This window comes from Dromiciops gliroides, chromosome 5, assembly GCF_019393635.1.
Source record: "Dromiciops gliroides isolate mDroGli1 chromosome 5, mDroGli1.pri, whole genome shotgun sequence".
NCBI classification, from domain to species: domain Eukaryota; kingdom Metazoa; phylum Chordata; class Mammalia; order Microbiotheria; family Microbiotheriidae; genus Dromiciops; species Dromiciops gliroides.
The window spans coordinates 137,725,828-137,738,798 of NC_057865.1; the positions used below are offsets into that span (position 1 = coordinate 137,725,828).

The 12,971-nt window shown below is 39.0% G+C and overlaps 1 protein-coding gene across 2 annotated transcripts in view; it reads right to left on the bottom strand.

Annotated features, from left to right (window-relative positions):
- Positions 1–1,336: 1,336 nt before the first annotated feature.
- ZNF277 (zinc finger protein 277) overlaps positions 1,337–12,971 on the bottom strand; it is a 176,666-nt gene continuing 165,031 nt past the window's right edge. For both annotated transcript variants that reach the window (XM_043965082.1, XM_043965083.1), the window contains 3 exons: positions 9,555–9,597; positions 7,500–7,674; positions 1,337–4,119 (listed from right to left, as the gene is read on the bottom strand). In XM_043965082.1, the coding sequence (XP_043821017.1) occupies positions 3,918–4,119; positions 7,500–7,674; positions 9,555–9,597 (420 nt within the window). In that variant the 3' untranslated portion in view covers positions 1,337–3,917. The remainder of the gene's footprint in view (positions 4,120–7,499; positions 7,675–9,554; positions 9,598–12,971) is intronic.

The following is a 12,971-nucleotide window of genomic DNA, read 5'->3' on the forward strand; positions in this document are numbered from 1 at the left end:
AGAACAGGTCCTTGAAGTTCTGAAATTACTCTTTTAAAATTTATTAATCAATCAAGAAACATTTATTAAGTACTACATGCCAGACAATGTGTTGGGTGACATGAATAAAAATATAGAAAATGAAATATTTTCTCTCAAGAGCTTATATTCTACTGGGGTGTGGTGGGGGAAGAGAGGACAACATGTATCTAAAAAAGTGAATAGAGAATAAATATCATCAGAATATATGCACATAAATAAAGGTAGTTGGGTAAGAAGGGTACTAGCAATTGGAGGCATCAAGTCAGGCATCATATGAACAAGGCTTCTTATCATTTTTTGTACCAGAGTCCTTTGGTAGTCTGGAAAAGCCTATAGACCCTTTCTCAGAAAAATGTTTTTAAATGCATAAAATACAGGGAATTACAAAGGTGAAATTATATGGAAATACAATTGTCAAAAATATTTGTAGAAAAAAAGTGTGTAGACCCCAAGTTAAGAACCTTGATATAGAAAGAGGATTTTAGGAGGCAGAGGTGAGAGAAAATATTTCAGGAATGGCAAATGGACAGGACAAAAGTATGGAGATGGGAGCTAGAATTCCATGTGTGAAGAAAAGAGAATGTAGGAAGGGTAATAATATAGAATGAGGCTTGAAATGTAAGATGGAGCTAGTCTATGAAAGGCTTTAAAAGTCAGAGTTTTTTTTGTATTCTAGAAACAATAGGGGGCCATTGGAGTTGAGTAAGGGAGTGATATGGTCAGATATACACTTATGAAAAATCATTTTGGCAGCTGTGCAATGGCTGGATTAGAATGGGGAGAGACTTGAGGCAGGGAGAGTATACATTGTAGTTATATAATTTATAATTGATTAAAATTGTTTATTAATATTTCTTCCTTTTTGGTCATAAAAGTATTTTATTATTTTCCAGTTACATGTAAAGATAGATTTCTGCATTAGTCATATTGTGAAAGAAGAAGTAGAACATAAGGGAAAATCTTCAAAAAAGAAAAAAAAACAGTCAAGAAATAGAAACTGTAAGGTTCAATCTGCATTCAGAATCCACAGTTCCTTTTTTCTGGATGTGGAGAACATTTTCTATCATGAGTTCTTTGAAATTGTTTTGGATCATTCCACTGCTGAGAAGAGCCAAGTCTATCACAGTTGATCATCACACAGTGTTGCTGTTACTGTGTACAATGTTCTCCTGGTTCTGCTCATCTCACTCAGCATCAGTTCATGTAAGTCTTTCCAGGTTTCTCTGAAATCCTCCTGCTCATCGTTTCTTAGCACAATAGTATTCCATTACATTCATATACCATAACTTGTTTAGCCATTCCCCAATTGATAGGCATTTCCTTGGTTTCCAATTCTTTGCTACCACAAAGAGAGCTACTATAAATATTTTTGTACATCTGAGTCTTTTTTCCTCTTCTATTATCTCTTTGGGATACAAACCTAGTAGTGGTATTACTGCGTTGTTTATTAATATTTCTAGGGAAAAAACGGTACATAGCTGCTTATTATATAAGATTGTTTCATGGGAAAGTCACATTCCATTTCCAGCATCTTTTCAAAGTAAAAGTTCAAGAAAATTAAAAAAAAAAAGTTCACTGCAGTGCAGGTATAGAGGTGAATAGGTAATTAAGGTTTTGAGAGAGTCTGTTATTGGGCAACAAATCTACCTTGATAGATTATAAACTCATTGAGAGCAGGGATCATGACATATAGCTTTATATTCCCCATGTTATCTTTTGTGCTTTACAAATAGCAGTTGTTTAATAAATATTTCATCTGAGCCATGAGGCTATGTTGAATTTTCTCTTTAGTTACTGACTGTTAAAACCATCAAGATAGGAAATGTGTGGAATGAAGAAAATGATAAAATTCCTGAGACAAGAATTTTTTCCCTTTCAGTTTAGTGTGCCCTTTGGGATGGGGGCACTTGTAAAGTCCAGTCAGAATGGGCAAAGTGTAACCATACTACAAGAAGTCTGTGCATCATTTTTCACACCTATAAAACCATTGGTTCAGAGTATCATGATTAGGAAACTATGAAATATATGGACTCAGAAATACATGATTACTGAACAGATTGTGTAAAGAAAAGCATTTTTGGTGGTCTTAATCTGTGACTTTATAGATGTGGGGGACCCCTGGTATAAAAATTCTCTCCGGGCAGCTAGGTGGCACAGTGGATAGAGCACCAGCCCTGGAATCAGGAGTACCTGAGTTCAAATCCAGCCTCAGACACTTAATACTTACTAGCTGTGTGACCCTGGGCAAGTCACTTAACCCTAATTGCCTCACTAAAAAAAATAAATTAATTAAAAATTCTCTCCACTGATGCAAATTAGCACTTCATTTGCTAACTTATTGCCTTCAAAAATACTTAAGTAGCATCGTGGAAAAATCTGAAAATATGCAAAATTCGGTGATGGGGTTCTGCTCTTTACCATTGCCTAGGAATCTCAAAATTTAAACAAATTTAAGAAATAACTCTTTAAAATGACTTTGAAATAAGTTTTTTGCTTGCATTTAAAGCCCATCATTATCTGGCTCCAACCTATCATTCTACAATTATTTATAGGATAAAACTAAATACTACACCAGATTCCAAGTAAGATTAGTGTTGAAGTAATTGAGACAGATTTCTTTTCTCTTGGGATGTGAACCACCTGGCTTTCAGAACCTAAGTAGGTAGTCTGTTTTCCTACCTGATGATTTAGATTTCTCATATTTAAACATACAATTAGATCAAAGACATTCCATTGGACCTATACTGAAAAACTAAAGATAATTATTTCCCTTCCAGCATCATAGCTCTTGAGTCTAGCAGAAAACATTTATAAAGTATATTACTTTTATTGCTTAGCCATTATGACTCCAGAGCAAAATTCAATCAGAATTTATTAAGTGCCTATAGCATATCAGGAACACAGGTGCTGGGACTACAAATACAAAAGTATTTGTATTTTGTATATACAAAAGTATACTCTGTTCTCAAGGAGCTTATAGTTTACTGAGAGGAAACAACACATATCTAGATAAGTAGGTGAAAAGATATATAATGGGGGGCGGAGGGAGGGAGGGAGATAGAGACAGAGAGAGACAGAGAATACATAGGGAGGAAGTTATTGTTAAATCACTACAGAAAGACAATTTGGAGCCAGATTTTGATGGGTTTTAAATGCAAGCAAAAAACTTATAGGACCTCATCTTTAAGATGAGAGCAATAGAAAACTGTAGCCACAAGGGCTAATAAATAGGAAAATAAAAAGCTTTTGATTGTACAAAAATAATTGAAGATTTTTTTCCATTTGCCAAAAAAGAAACACAACCCTACATTTATGAAAAAATTAAAAGTACATTTCTGATGAGGGCACAAAAGAGATTTCTTTTTTCTCATTTCCTGTAGATGTCACTTGAGCTTAGCTTTGAAGAAAGCTAAGGATTCTCTGAGGGAGAGGTGAGAAGAAAGAAAGGCGTGGAGAGGGGAGATTTTTGTCTTATACTTTCATCCTATGGGGTCCCCTGCACCTATATCCACCCTCCCAAGAGCATGGTACAATATGAAAAGCCCAGCCACAGTTTGTGTGGAAATTTTATTCAGAAAAAATTTACACAGAAGTTACATGCATTGCATAAGAATAAACACACTTAAGTTATCTGGACTTCATTTCCAAAATTCCATGTTTTCTCCTTTTTTTGACTGATCTCCTATCTTGGAACTGGTGACCTGAGGTGGAATACTGGTTCTGCTATAGTTACTTCTAGTTTTCTCCAAGGCAAATCACAAAACCTCTTTGGAGTTGAGTATTTCTGTCTATAAAATAATAGGGTTGGACAAGATGATCTCTGAGGTCCTGTGTTGAAATCTGAACTGTCCTTTTGTGATTGGGTTTTAAAGCTAGCCCAACATTTCCACTGTTGGCTACAGCTTTCTCTGGCTTTTTGAGCCTTCTCCTTGTAGCAACTGGTTCAAAACGCTGCTTTGTTTGAGAGCCTGCAGATTGGACACATCCTCACTGATGATGGGGATGTCATCTTCCTTCAGTCCCTTCTCACTCAGGTCACCTTCGCTGTCAGATAGCGCACACAGGAGGGTGTCATTTTCGTACGTTGGAAAGTAATACCTGAAAACAACCACAAATGCATTAAATAACCTCATCCTTAATGGGCAATTGCAGTAAGCTGTAGTCTATTCTGTTCTTGACAGTGAGAGCTAAAACACTTGCCAACAACGCACGCTGAATTTTGTAAACACTGCAAGCAAGACAACATTTGAATTGTCTACACTTTATTTTTCACTGGCAGACAACCTTAAGCTGGATGATGCCAGGGACAATCCCAGTGAATTCCAAAATGTCATGCTTCCTTTTTCTTCCAATGCATCTCTTCCTAATATGTAGCAGTAAAGGGAGCTTCCCTTTCTCCCAAGCCCTAGGATTCTTGCCCACTTGGCCTCTGTCTCTCCTTCCTGGGTCAGTTTTCCAGGTCAGTTGGAATCCATATTTTTTAAGTACATATGACTGAAGAGAAAAGGACCACTGTAATACACTTATTGAGGTCCAGCTGTTTCCTGGGTGACACCAAACCAATTAGAGGAAATTAAAAGCTCTGGAATCATGGCCACACTTCAATATCAGAATAATTCCTGTTGCTTTCAAAAAAGCATTCAGATAATTTCAGGACACAATCCTGTTCCATTCTTACCCATTGTTACACAGGATTTCAAGGAAAGTGAAGTAGACAATCCTATCAAACAGCAGAGAGAAGGAATGCTTTCAAGGGCAGCTAGGTGGCGCAGTGGACCTGGATTCAGGAGAACCTGAGTTCAAATTCAACCTCAGACACTTGACACTTTCTAGCTGTGTGACCCTGGGCAAGTCACTTAACCCTCATTGCCTGCCCAAAGAGAGAGAGAGAGAGAGAGAAGGAATGCTTTCAATTTTTTTTTTTTTTTAGTGAGGCAATTGGGGTTAAGTGACTTGCCCAGGGTCACACAGCTAGTAAGTGTTAAGTGTCTGAGGCCGGATTTGAACTCAGGTACTCCTGACTCCAGGGCCGGTGCTCTATCCACTGCGCCACCTAGCTGCCCTCAAAATTTTTGAAAAGGAAAAGTGAATTAAAAACAAAGACATGGGGAGAAAGATGATGGAAGGGAAGGAAGGAGGGAGACTGTAGGGGAAAGAAAGGGGAAAGAAAGCAAAGAAGGGAAGAACAGGGAAGGAAAGAAGGGAGCACAATCTACTTTCCCAAGCTTATTTCATATTACTACCATTCTAGCCAATCTTCTACTATAGGTAAGACCATGAATTTTTTAGTGAGAAAGAACCTTAGAGGTCACCAAGTCCAATTACCTCATTTTAGAGATCAGGAAACTAAGGAATAGAGAAGGAAAAAGATTTAGCCAGGATCACACAACCAGTAAATGTCTGAGGTGGGATCAGTATTCCTGACTATTAGTTCAATGTCCTATCAACCCCACCATACTGTGGCTGAACTTGTATTCCCCCAAACTAGGCCTTTCATCTTTGCATAGGTTGTCCTGCGTGTCCAGAGTGCATTCTATCCTAACCTCTTAGAATGCTTGGCTTAATTCAAGGCTTGGCTCAGGTACCACCTCTAATGGGAAGTCTTTCCCGATCTCCCCCTTTTAGTTAGTGTTTACTTCTCCCTCCTCAAATCATTGTGTATTATACTTGTTTATATGTTGTATCCCCTTTAAGAGGGAAAAAAAGCTCTCTTAGGGTAGGAGCTCTTTTTCATTTTATCTCTGTAACCTCAGAACCCTGCATAAAACGGGCATTGAAAAGATGACTGTTGGATTGGAGTGGTCAGAAAGGAAATAAAAGACTGAGACTAGAGGGAAAGTAATGGAACATTCTGGCACATTATCAGTATCTACAGGTGCACCCACTGATGAATGAACAGCAATCTATTGAACTCTGAGTACCATCCCTGAGTCCAAGTGATGGCTGGTGGTGCCACTGTCAGAGCCAAAGCCATGATTGATAAGGGAGACAAAGAAAGGAGAGGAGAAAGAAGGTGTGAGAAAGGAGGATGGGGGAGGAGAGAAAATGGAGTACAGAAAATTTTAAAAAGATGTAATGCTATGCACTGATGGTCATAAGGGTGAGAATAAAGACTTGTATGGTGGGATGGGGGATTGTGTTGCCAGCAATTACTCCAGGCACAACTCAGCTTGTAGTTCCTTTCTCTACCTTTTGGAGGATGGGAGGAGTACTGCCCAGTATATCTAAACAATGCACAATATATGTATTATATTTTGTATATTATTTGGTTTATTATATTTATTATAAATATAACTAAAATAAAATAAAATAAAACTAAATAGTTTTATTCAATTTTTATTTATTTTGCTAAATATTTCCCAATTGCATTTTATTTTTGGTGGGACAGTGAGGGTTAAGTGACTTGCCCAGAATCACACAGCTAGTAAGTGTCAAGTGTCTGAGGCCGGACTTAAACTCAGGTCCTCCTGAATCCAGGGCTGGTACTTGATCCACTATGCCACCTAACTGCCCTTTTCCTAATTGCATTTTAATCTGGTTTGGATTGGACTCAGGAGAGCTGTGGGTCACATGCTTGAAACTTCTGATCAAATCTGACCTCCTCCCAATACAGGAATACTTTCTAGGACTGATAGCCATCCAGTCTCTACTTGAATATTTCCATGAACAAAAAAATCATTACTTAATGAGAAGGTCAGTTCCATTACTGATCTGAAATCCATTTGCCTATCTGTAACTCTTATTCATTTGCTCAACTGTTTGTGCCTTTTGGAGAAACACTGAACAAGTCTACACCCACTTCCTTTTGACAGTCATAAAGACATTTGAAGATGCCCAGCATGAATTCATCTGGGTTTTCCACCCACTTTGGAAGATGCCTAGTTGAGTAATGACTCTGGGAATTCATAAGGCCCTTTTCTAAGAAATCCATCTGGGGGAGGGGGAGAGGGATAAAGCTCTGTGGACTCCAATGCAGCAAGCATGCTTTTAGTGAAGTACAGAGGACAGCTAGATTGGAAACAGAGGATGTGAGTTTGACTCCTAGCTCTGTCACTTATTACCTGTGTGACCTTAGATAAGTCACTTTACCTCTCTTGACCTGTTTCCTTATCTGTAAAATGAAGTAATTGGACTAGATTGACTCCAAAGGTCCCTTTCAGCTTTAAATCTATGACCCAAAGCTTCCATACTGGAATCTCTGGGGGATTTCAACTTCTCAGGAACCTTCTGAACTGGTGTTATCCAAGGGATGCATAAGATCTAACATGATAGCTCCAGGGTCCCGTCCCCACCCCCTCCCCAAACCAGCTTGAATTCTGGGCCAGGCCAAGAGATGCTTATAGGATTAATAATGCACATCTAAGCAGTTGTAAATCAGCTAGTCAGTTTTTCAGCAATTTAAAAATATTGAAATGTGGGGATTAGGAAGATGGGGGAGAAGGAAGACAGATAAATGCATGTGATGGAGCTGTACTTACTGTGGCTGATCCCATGTGGTTCTTTCAGGAAGCATTGATATGTGTTTACTTTTCTCCATGTGGTTTCTTAATTCTGCTTTGGATGTAAATTTCAAATGGCAGCCATAACATCTACCTTGGTGAACTTCCCTCCGAATGAAGTTGACCAATTTCACTTGCTGATAGAAATTTAATCCTGGGAAGATGGCAGGAAGTAGAATCATGCCAGAGGACTCATTAGACAATTGCTTTTGCACTGTTATAATTTTTTTTAAAAGTCATTTAGCCTTTTCACAGTACCCTAAGAGGGATTGAAAATGCATTAGGATATCTGGGGGTGGGGTTGGAGAAGGTTGGATCTAAGAAGAGAAACCTACGTATGATTTCAGTAGTATAAAGTAACCAAAGAAAAAAGATGCACACCAAAGTCTAGTGGCCTGTGAGACAAGAGGTGGTCATTTGTGTTTGCACATCCTATTGACAGGCAAGTCACTAGTCTTTTTTTGCTGTAGTGCTTCTGTCCCCTCTAGCCTGAGAGATGTGCAACATAATCAGTTTACACCCAAGGCATCCTGGGTTGGTTGTGGATGGTACCATAGATTGACTCTGTTAATTAATATTTTTTTCCTCAGTAGTTCTAGAACTATATTAGGTACAACTATTGAATTCTTCAGTCCTGCCATTCTAAGTCTTATTCAAAAAAGGTGAATTTGGAGCTTCTCAAAGGGTCATCAATATGCAAAATGAATCAAATAATCCTTTTATATCAGTGATTCCTGACTCTGTTTTTGTAATACTCAAATGTTTCCAGTTACTGCAAAAAGAGAAAAACAGAACTGATAATACTTTTCTTTGACTTGATATACAAATAAATATATAGCACATAATTGGGGAGAGGAGTCATGTTTCTCAATAGTGAGCCATATGATCAGGAATCCATGTGTTCAGGCTGTAGAGGTATAACTTTATAAGCATTTACATTCAATTTCAATGGTGGGGAGTGGGAAGGGGGGGCAGGGAATGTAAGGGGATTCTAGTTGTGATTTCATGGGTGTGGGGAATAATTAGTATGGAAACTCCTCCAATGATTCATGCACATTTGGAATTCAGTCTTGGTACACTGAGAGGTTAAGTGACTGCCTATGGTTGTGTAGCCAGTATATCTCAGATCTAGTATTTGGATTTTGGTTTTCCTGACTTCAAAGTCATTCCACTATCCATCTTGCCATGCTGCCTCTCCAGTTTTATTTACAGTAATTAATTTATCCAATTATGATAGCATGAAGAAGCTCCATGATGGTGGATAGACAGCTAGAAAGACCTGGGCACAGGTTTCCCCTCTGACCCATGCTGGCTGTGTGGTCCTGAGCAAGTCAATCTCTGGTGTTCTAGGGAACTCCCTAACACTATAAGGTGCTGACCTGCACTGCAAAGATATTCTTCCTTTGGGAATCCTTTATACCAATGAAATTACAGTCCTAGCCTTAATCCCTGTCCTTCTGATAGCATGAGACAGGATGTGTGTGTGTGGGGGGGGGGGGTAGATAATTGGATCTTCTAGTGTTTATCTGTACTAAATAATTAAGTTTTTGCATTCCTTAAAGAAAAAAAGATCTCAGGAGATTTGTATGCCTAGGGTCTCTGGGGGCTACATACATTTGACCCATGGGCTGCATGTTGGTTGCCAGATTGGGATAAAGTACTTGTAAAGAGGACCAATAAAGGGTATGGAAGTCAGATAAAAAACAATGGGAGACTGAAATTTCAAAATGTCTGGGAAAAACTAAATAAAATCCTCTACTATATATACATGGAAAACATTTCGGGCAGATAGGTTTAGATCTTCTCAAAGTAAAGAAAGGCTCTCTCTACACACACACACACACACACACACACACACACACACACACACACACACAAAGTTAAAAAAAAAACAAGACAAAAGAATCCAACAAAAACTCAATCTTACCACCTTCTAGTAGTACACAAGGAAAACACATTTAAGATTTGTGCATTTGTTTTACAGAATTCTTAATGGAAAATGTGTCATTGCAGAGTAGAGTATGCTATACTCACCAAGTTCTGACTTTATTTTCAGAAGATCAAATTCATGTGCATCCTGTAAATAAATATTCATTATTCATTTATATACACAAATCCACAATCCTGTGAGTTCTTTCATCACTTATGTTGAATTTTTTTTTTTTTAAGTGAGGCAATTGGAGTTAAGTGACTTGCCCAGAGTCACACAGCTCGTACGTGTTAAGTGTTTGAGGCCGGATTTGAACTCAGGTACTCCTGACTCCAAGGCCGGTGCTCTATCCACTGCGCCAACTAGCTGCCCCATCACTTATGTTGAAGTTTTAAACAGAAAGTGAGCTTACCAAGAACTCCTAGGAGTCTGAGCTCCTTGGAAGCTCAACCTGTGTCCACCATCTTCCTTTTCTGAATTTTTTAAGAGCTAAGTGTTAACACAGCTCAGTAGAAGCTGATGACATAGACTGGGAATACCTCTTCATCGGCTACAGTGGTGGGAGGAATATCTTTTTTTTTTTTCCCATAGGAATATATCTTAAGCATGCTCTGCATGCATTTTCCATCTGACCAAAGGTGTCCTCAGTCTCCCAGTAGCATGTATCACTTAAGGTCCCAGAAATCCACCATATTTGATAACCTTGAGAAGTTTCCCTTTTTACTTTTATTTTATTAAGCATGCGCTGTGTAAAAGGTCATCTCCCTAGGCTCCCCATAAAACATACTGACATCTTTGATTTCTCTAACACAAACCTTCTTATTACTTATGAAGTACCTGCTAAGGAGACTGCATAAGGAACTTAAGAGTAAGAATGAGCTAAATAACCTTGGTGAGTCTTTCCAGCATTGTGATTCTGTTATGGTCCCATGTTTGTTAAGCTGTTGTGATCATTCTTATGTCATAAATTAGGAGTTCTTCACCTAGGATCTGTGAACTTGTTTTTTTTTTAGTGAGGCAATTGGGGTTAAGTGACTTGCCCAGGGTCACACAGCTAGTAAGTGTTAAGTGTCTGAGGCCGGATTTGAACTCAGGTACTCCTGACTCCAGGGTCAGTGCTCTACCCACTGTGCCATCTAGCTGCCCCTGTGAACTTGTTTTTGAAAAATATTTTCATAACTATTTCAAGAGAATTCATCTCCTTTATAATCAATACATGTATTAAACCCCTACTATGTGTCAGACAAAAAGAGGCAAAAGACAGTCCCTGCCCTCAAGGAGCTTACAATCTAAAGGGGGAGACAAAATGCAAACAAATATATACAAAGCAAGCTATATAAAGAGGAAATAGCTAATAGAGAGAAGGCACTGAAATAAAAAGGGGCTAGGGAAAACTTCCTATAGAAGGCAGGATTTTCATTGGGACTCTTAAGGCAGCCAGAGAAGTCAGTAGTCAGAGCACGGAAAGGAGAGTGTTCCAGGGATGGAGAACAGCTAGAGAAAATGGCTGGAACTAAGAGATAGAGGGTCTTGATGGTGGAGCAGCCAGGAGGCCAGTGTCACCGGACTGAAGAGTATGTGTTGGGGAGTGTGGGGTAAGAAGATGGGAAAGATAGGTGGGTGCTAGGTTATAAAGGGCTTTGAATGCCAAATGGAGCATTTTTATGTGATCCAGGAGGCAATAGGAAGCCACTGTTTGTATGTTTATCTGTGTGTGAGAAATGATTGGCCCTGTGCTTATAATTCTATGTATCATGTTTCATATATTTCAATACATTACTCTGAGAAGAGGCTCATACGCTTCACCGGACTAACAAAGAGGTCCACGACACACAGAAAGTGAAGGAACCTTGTTTTTCTTGGATTTGACTTCTCTAGTGTCCTTTAGAGTTCCCCAGGAGCTGCCAGAGACTTTGTACTAGATTTTCTGTGTTATTCTGATCCAAGTTAGACTCTTAAGGCTTCCACGAAGAAGAGGATCAGATTTTAATTTAGATCGGACTTAATGCCTAGATTCTAGATCCTCCTTCTTAGCTTAAGAGTGAGAGCTGGAAAGGATCTTGGAGATGAGCTAGTCCATCCCCCTTCATTTTATTCATAAGGACCTGAAGCCCAGAGAGTGACTTGCCCAAGAGAGTTAATGGCAGAGAAAGGATTGAAACCTAGGTCCTCCAACTCCAAAATGAGTATTCTTTTCACTTACCACAAGGTCTGCCAGTCCACCTGAATGATAGATTCATGGTTTGTGGATAATTCATTGTTGTATTGACTTATGTGCTCACAATAGGCAATGACTATTCTTAACTTATTTTGGACAACATCTAACATAGGGATTATGTTGAAATAGGCACTCAGTGCTTTCTGTAAAATCATCACCACCACCACCAAGTTTTGCCCACTGCTTTACATATATTATGTCACTGATCCCTATAACAACTCTGTGAGGTAGGTGCTATCTTATCTTTATTTTACATATGAGGACACTAAGACTGAGAGGGGTTAAGTGACTTGCCCTGGGTCATATGGCTAGTAACTGTTTATGGTGGGATTTGAACTCAGGTTTTCCTGACTCCAAAGCCAGCACTCACTGTGCCACCTAGCTGCCCTGGTTCATATGTAAGAAAATTAATTCCACTGATACCTCATCATGAAGTGGTCAAATAGAGGTTGGATAGCCATCTGTCAGTGATGTCACATTGGATATTTCTGTATTATTTGATGGGGATAACTTTGAAATTCTCCATTCCTATGGGTCTATGGATTGGCAACCTCACACACAGTCACCTGCAAAAATGACCAGGTGCTGCTCTATCTCTTAGCCTTGGTGGGAGGAGTTTGAAGAAGATTCCTGCCTCAGGGAACTCTACCTCCACATGGGTTAACATTTATGTCCCAATGGCTGCATTATAGAGTGAGGCAAAATTAAGAGCATATGATCCTACCCTTGTTCACCTTGAAGTTTTAATTTTGTTTTAAAATAGCAATAAGTTGTTGTGAGTAAAAAGGAAAATCCTTAACTGTGGGATATTTCTAGTTTTCTTTATAAAAGAAAGACCTTGGCCCCATCTTTCCCATTGCTTCCACTACAGCTCAGTATAGAACAGAACAAATTTTTACAGTCTCTACTGAGGGCAGGAAGTACTGGAATGAGACTCAAGACTTGGACATATCTCTGTCTACACTCAACTGAGTGCTCAATCTTGATTCATATTTGACTTTCTGGGCTAGAATTGTACTAAATTTCCCCTGAAAGCTTAGCCACACATGTTGGATCATTACATTGCATTGAGTGGATTACATGCTGCTGCCATACTCCCAAATCTTTTCTTCAGGATAGGGATAGATAAGAGGCTCTAGGGTAGCTAGGTGGTTCAGTGGATAGAGCACTAGACCTGGAATCAGGAAGATTCATTTTCCTGAGTTCAAGTCTGGCCTTAGATACTGTGACCCTGTTTGCCTTAATTCCTTATCTGTAAAATGAGCTAGAGAAGGAAATGGCAAACCATAGCAGTATCTTTGTC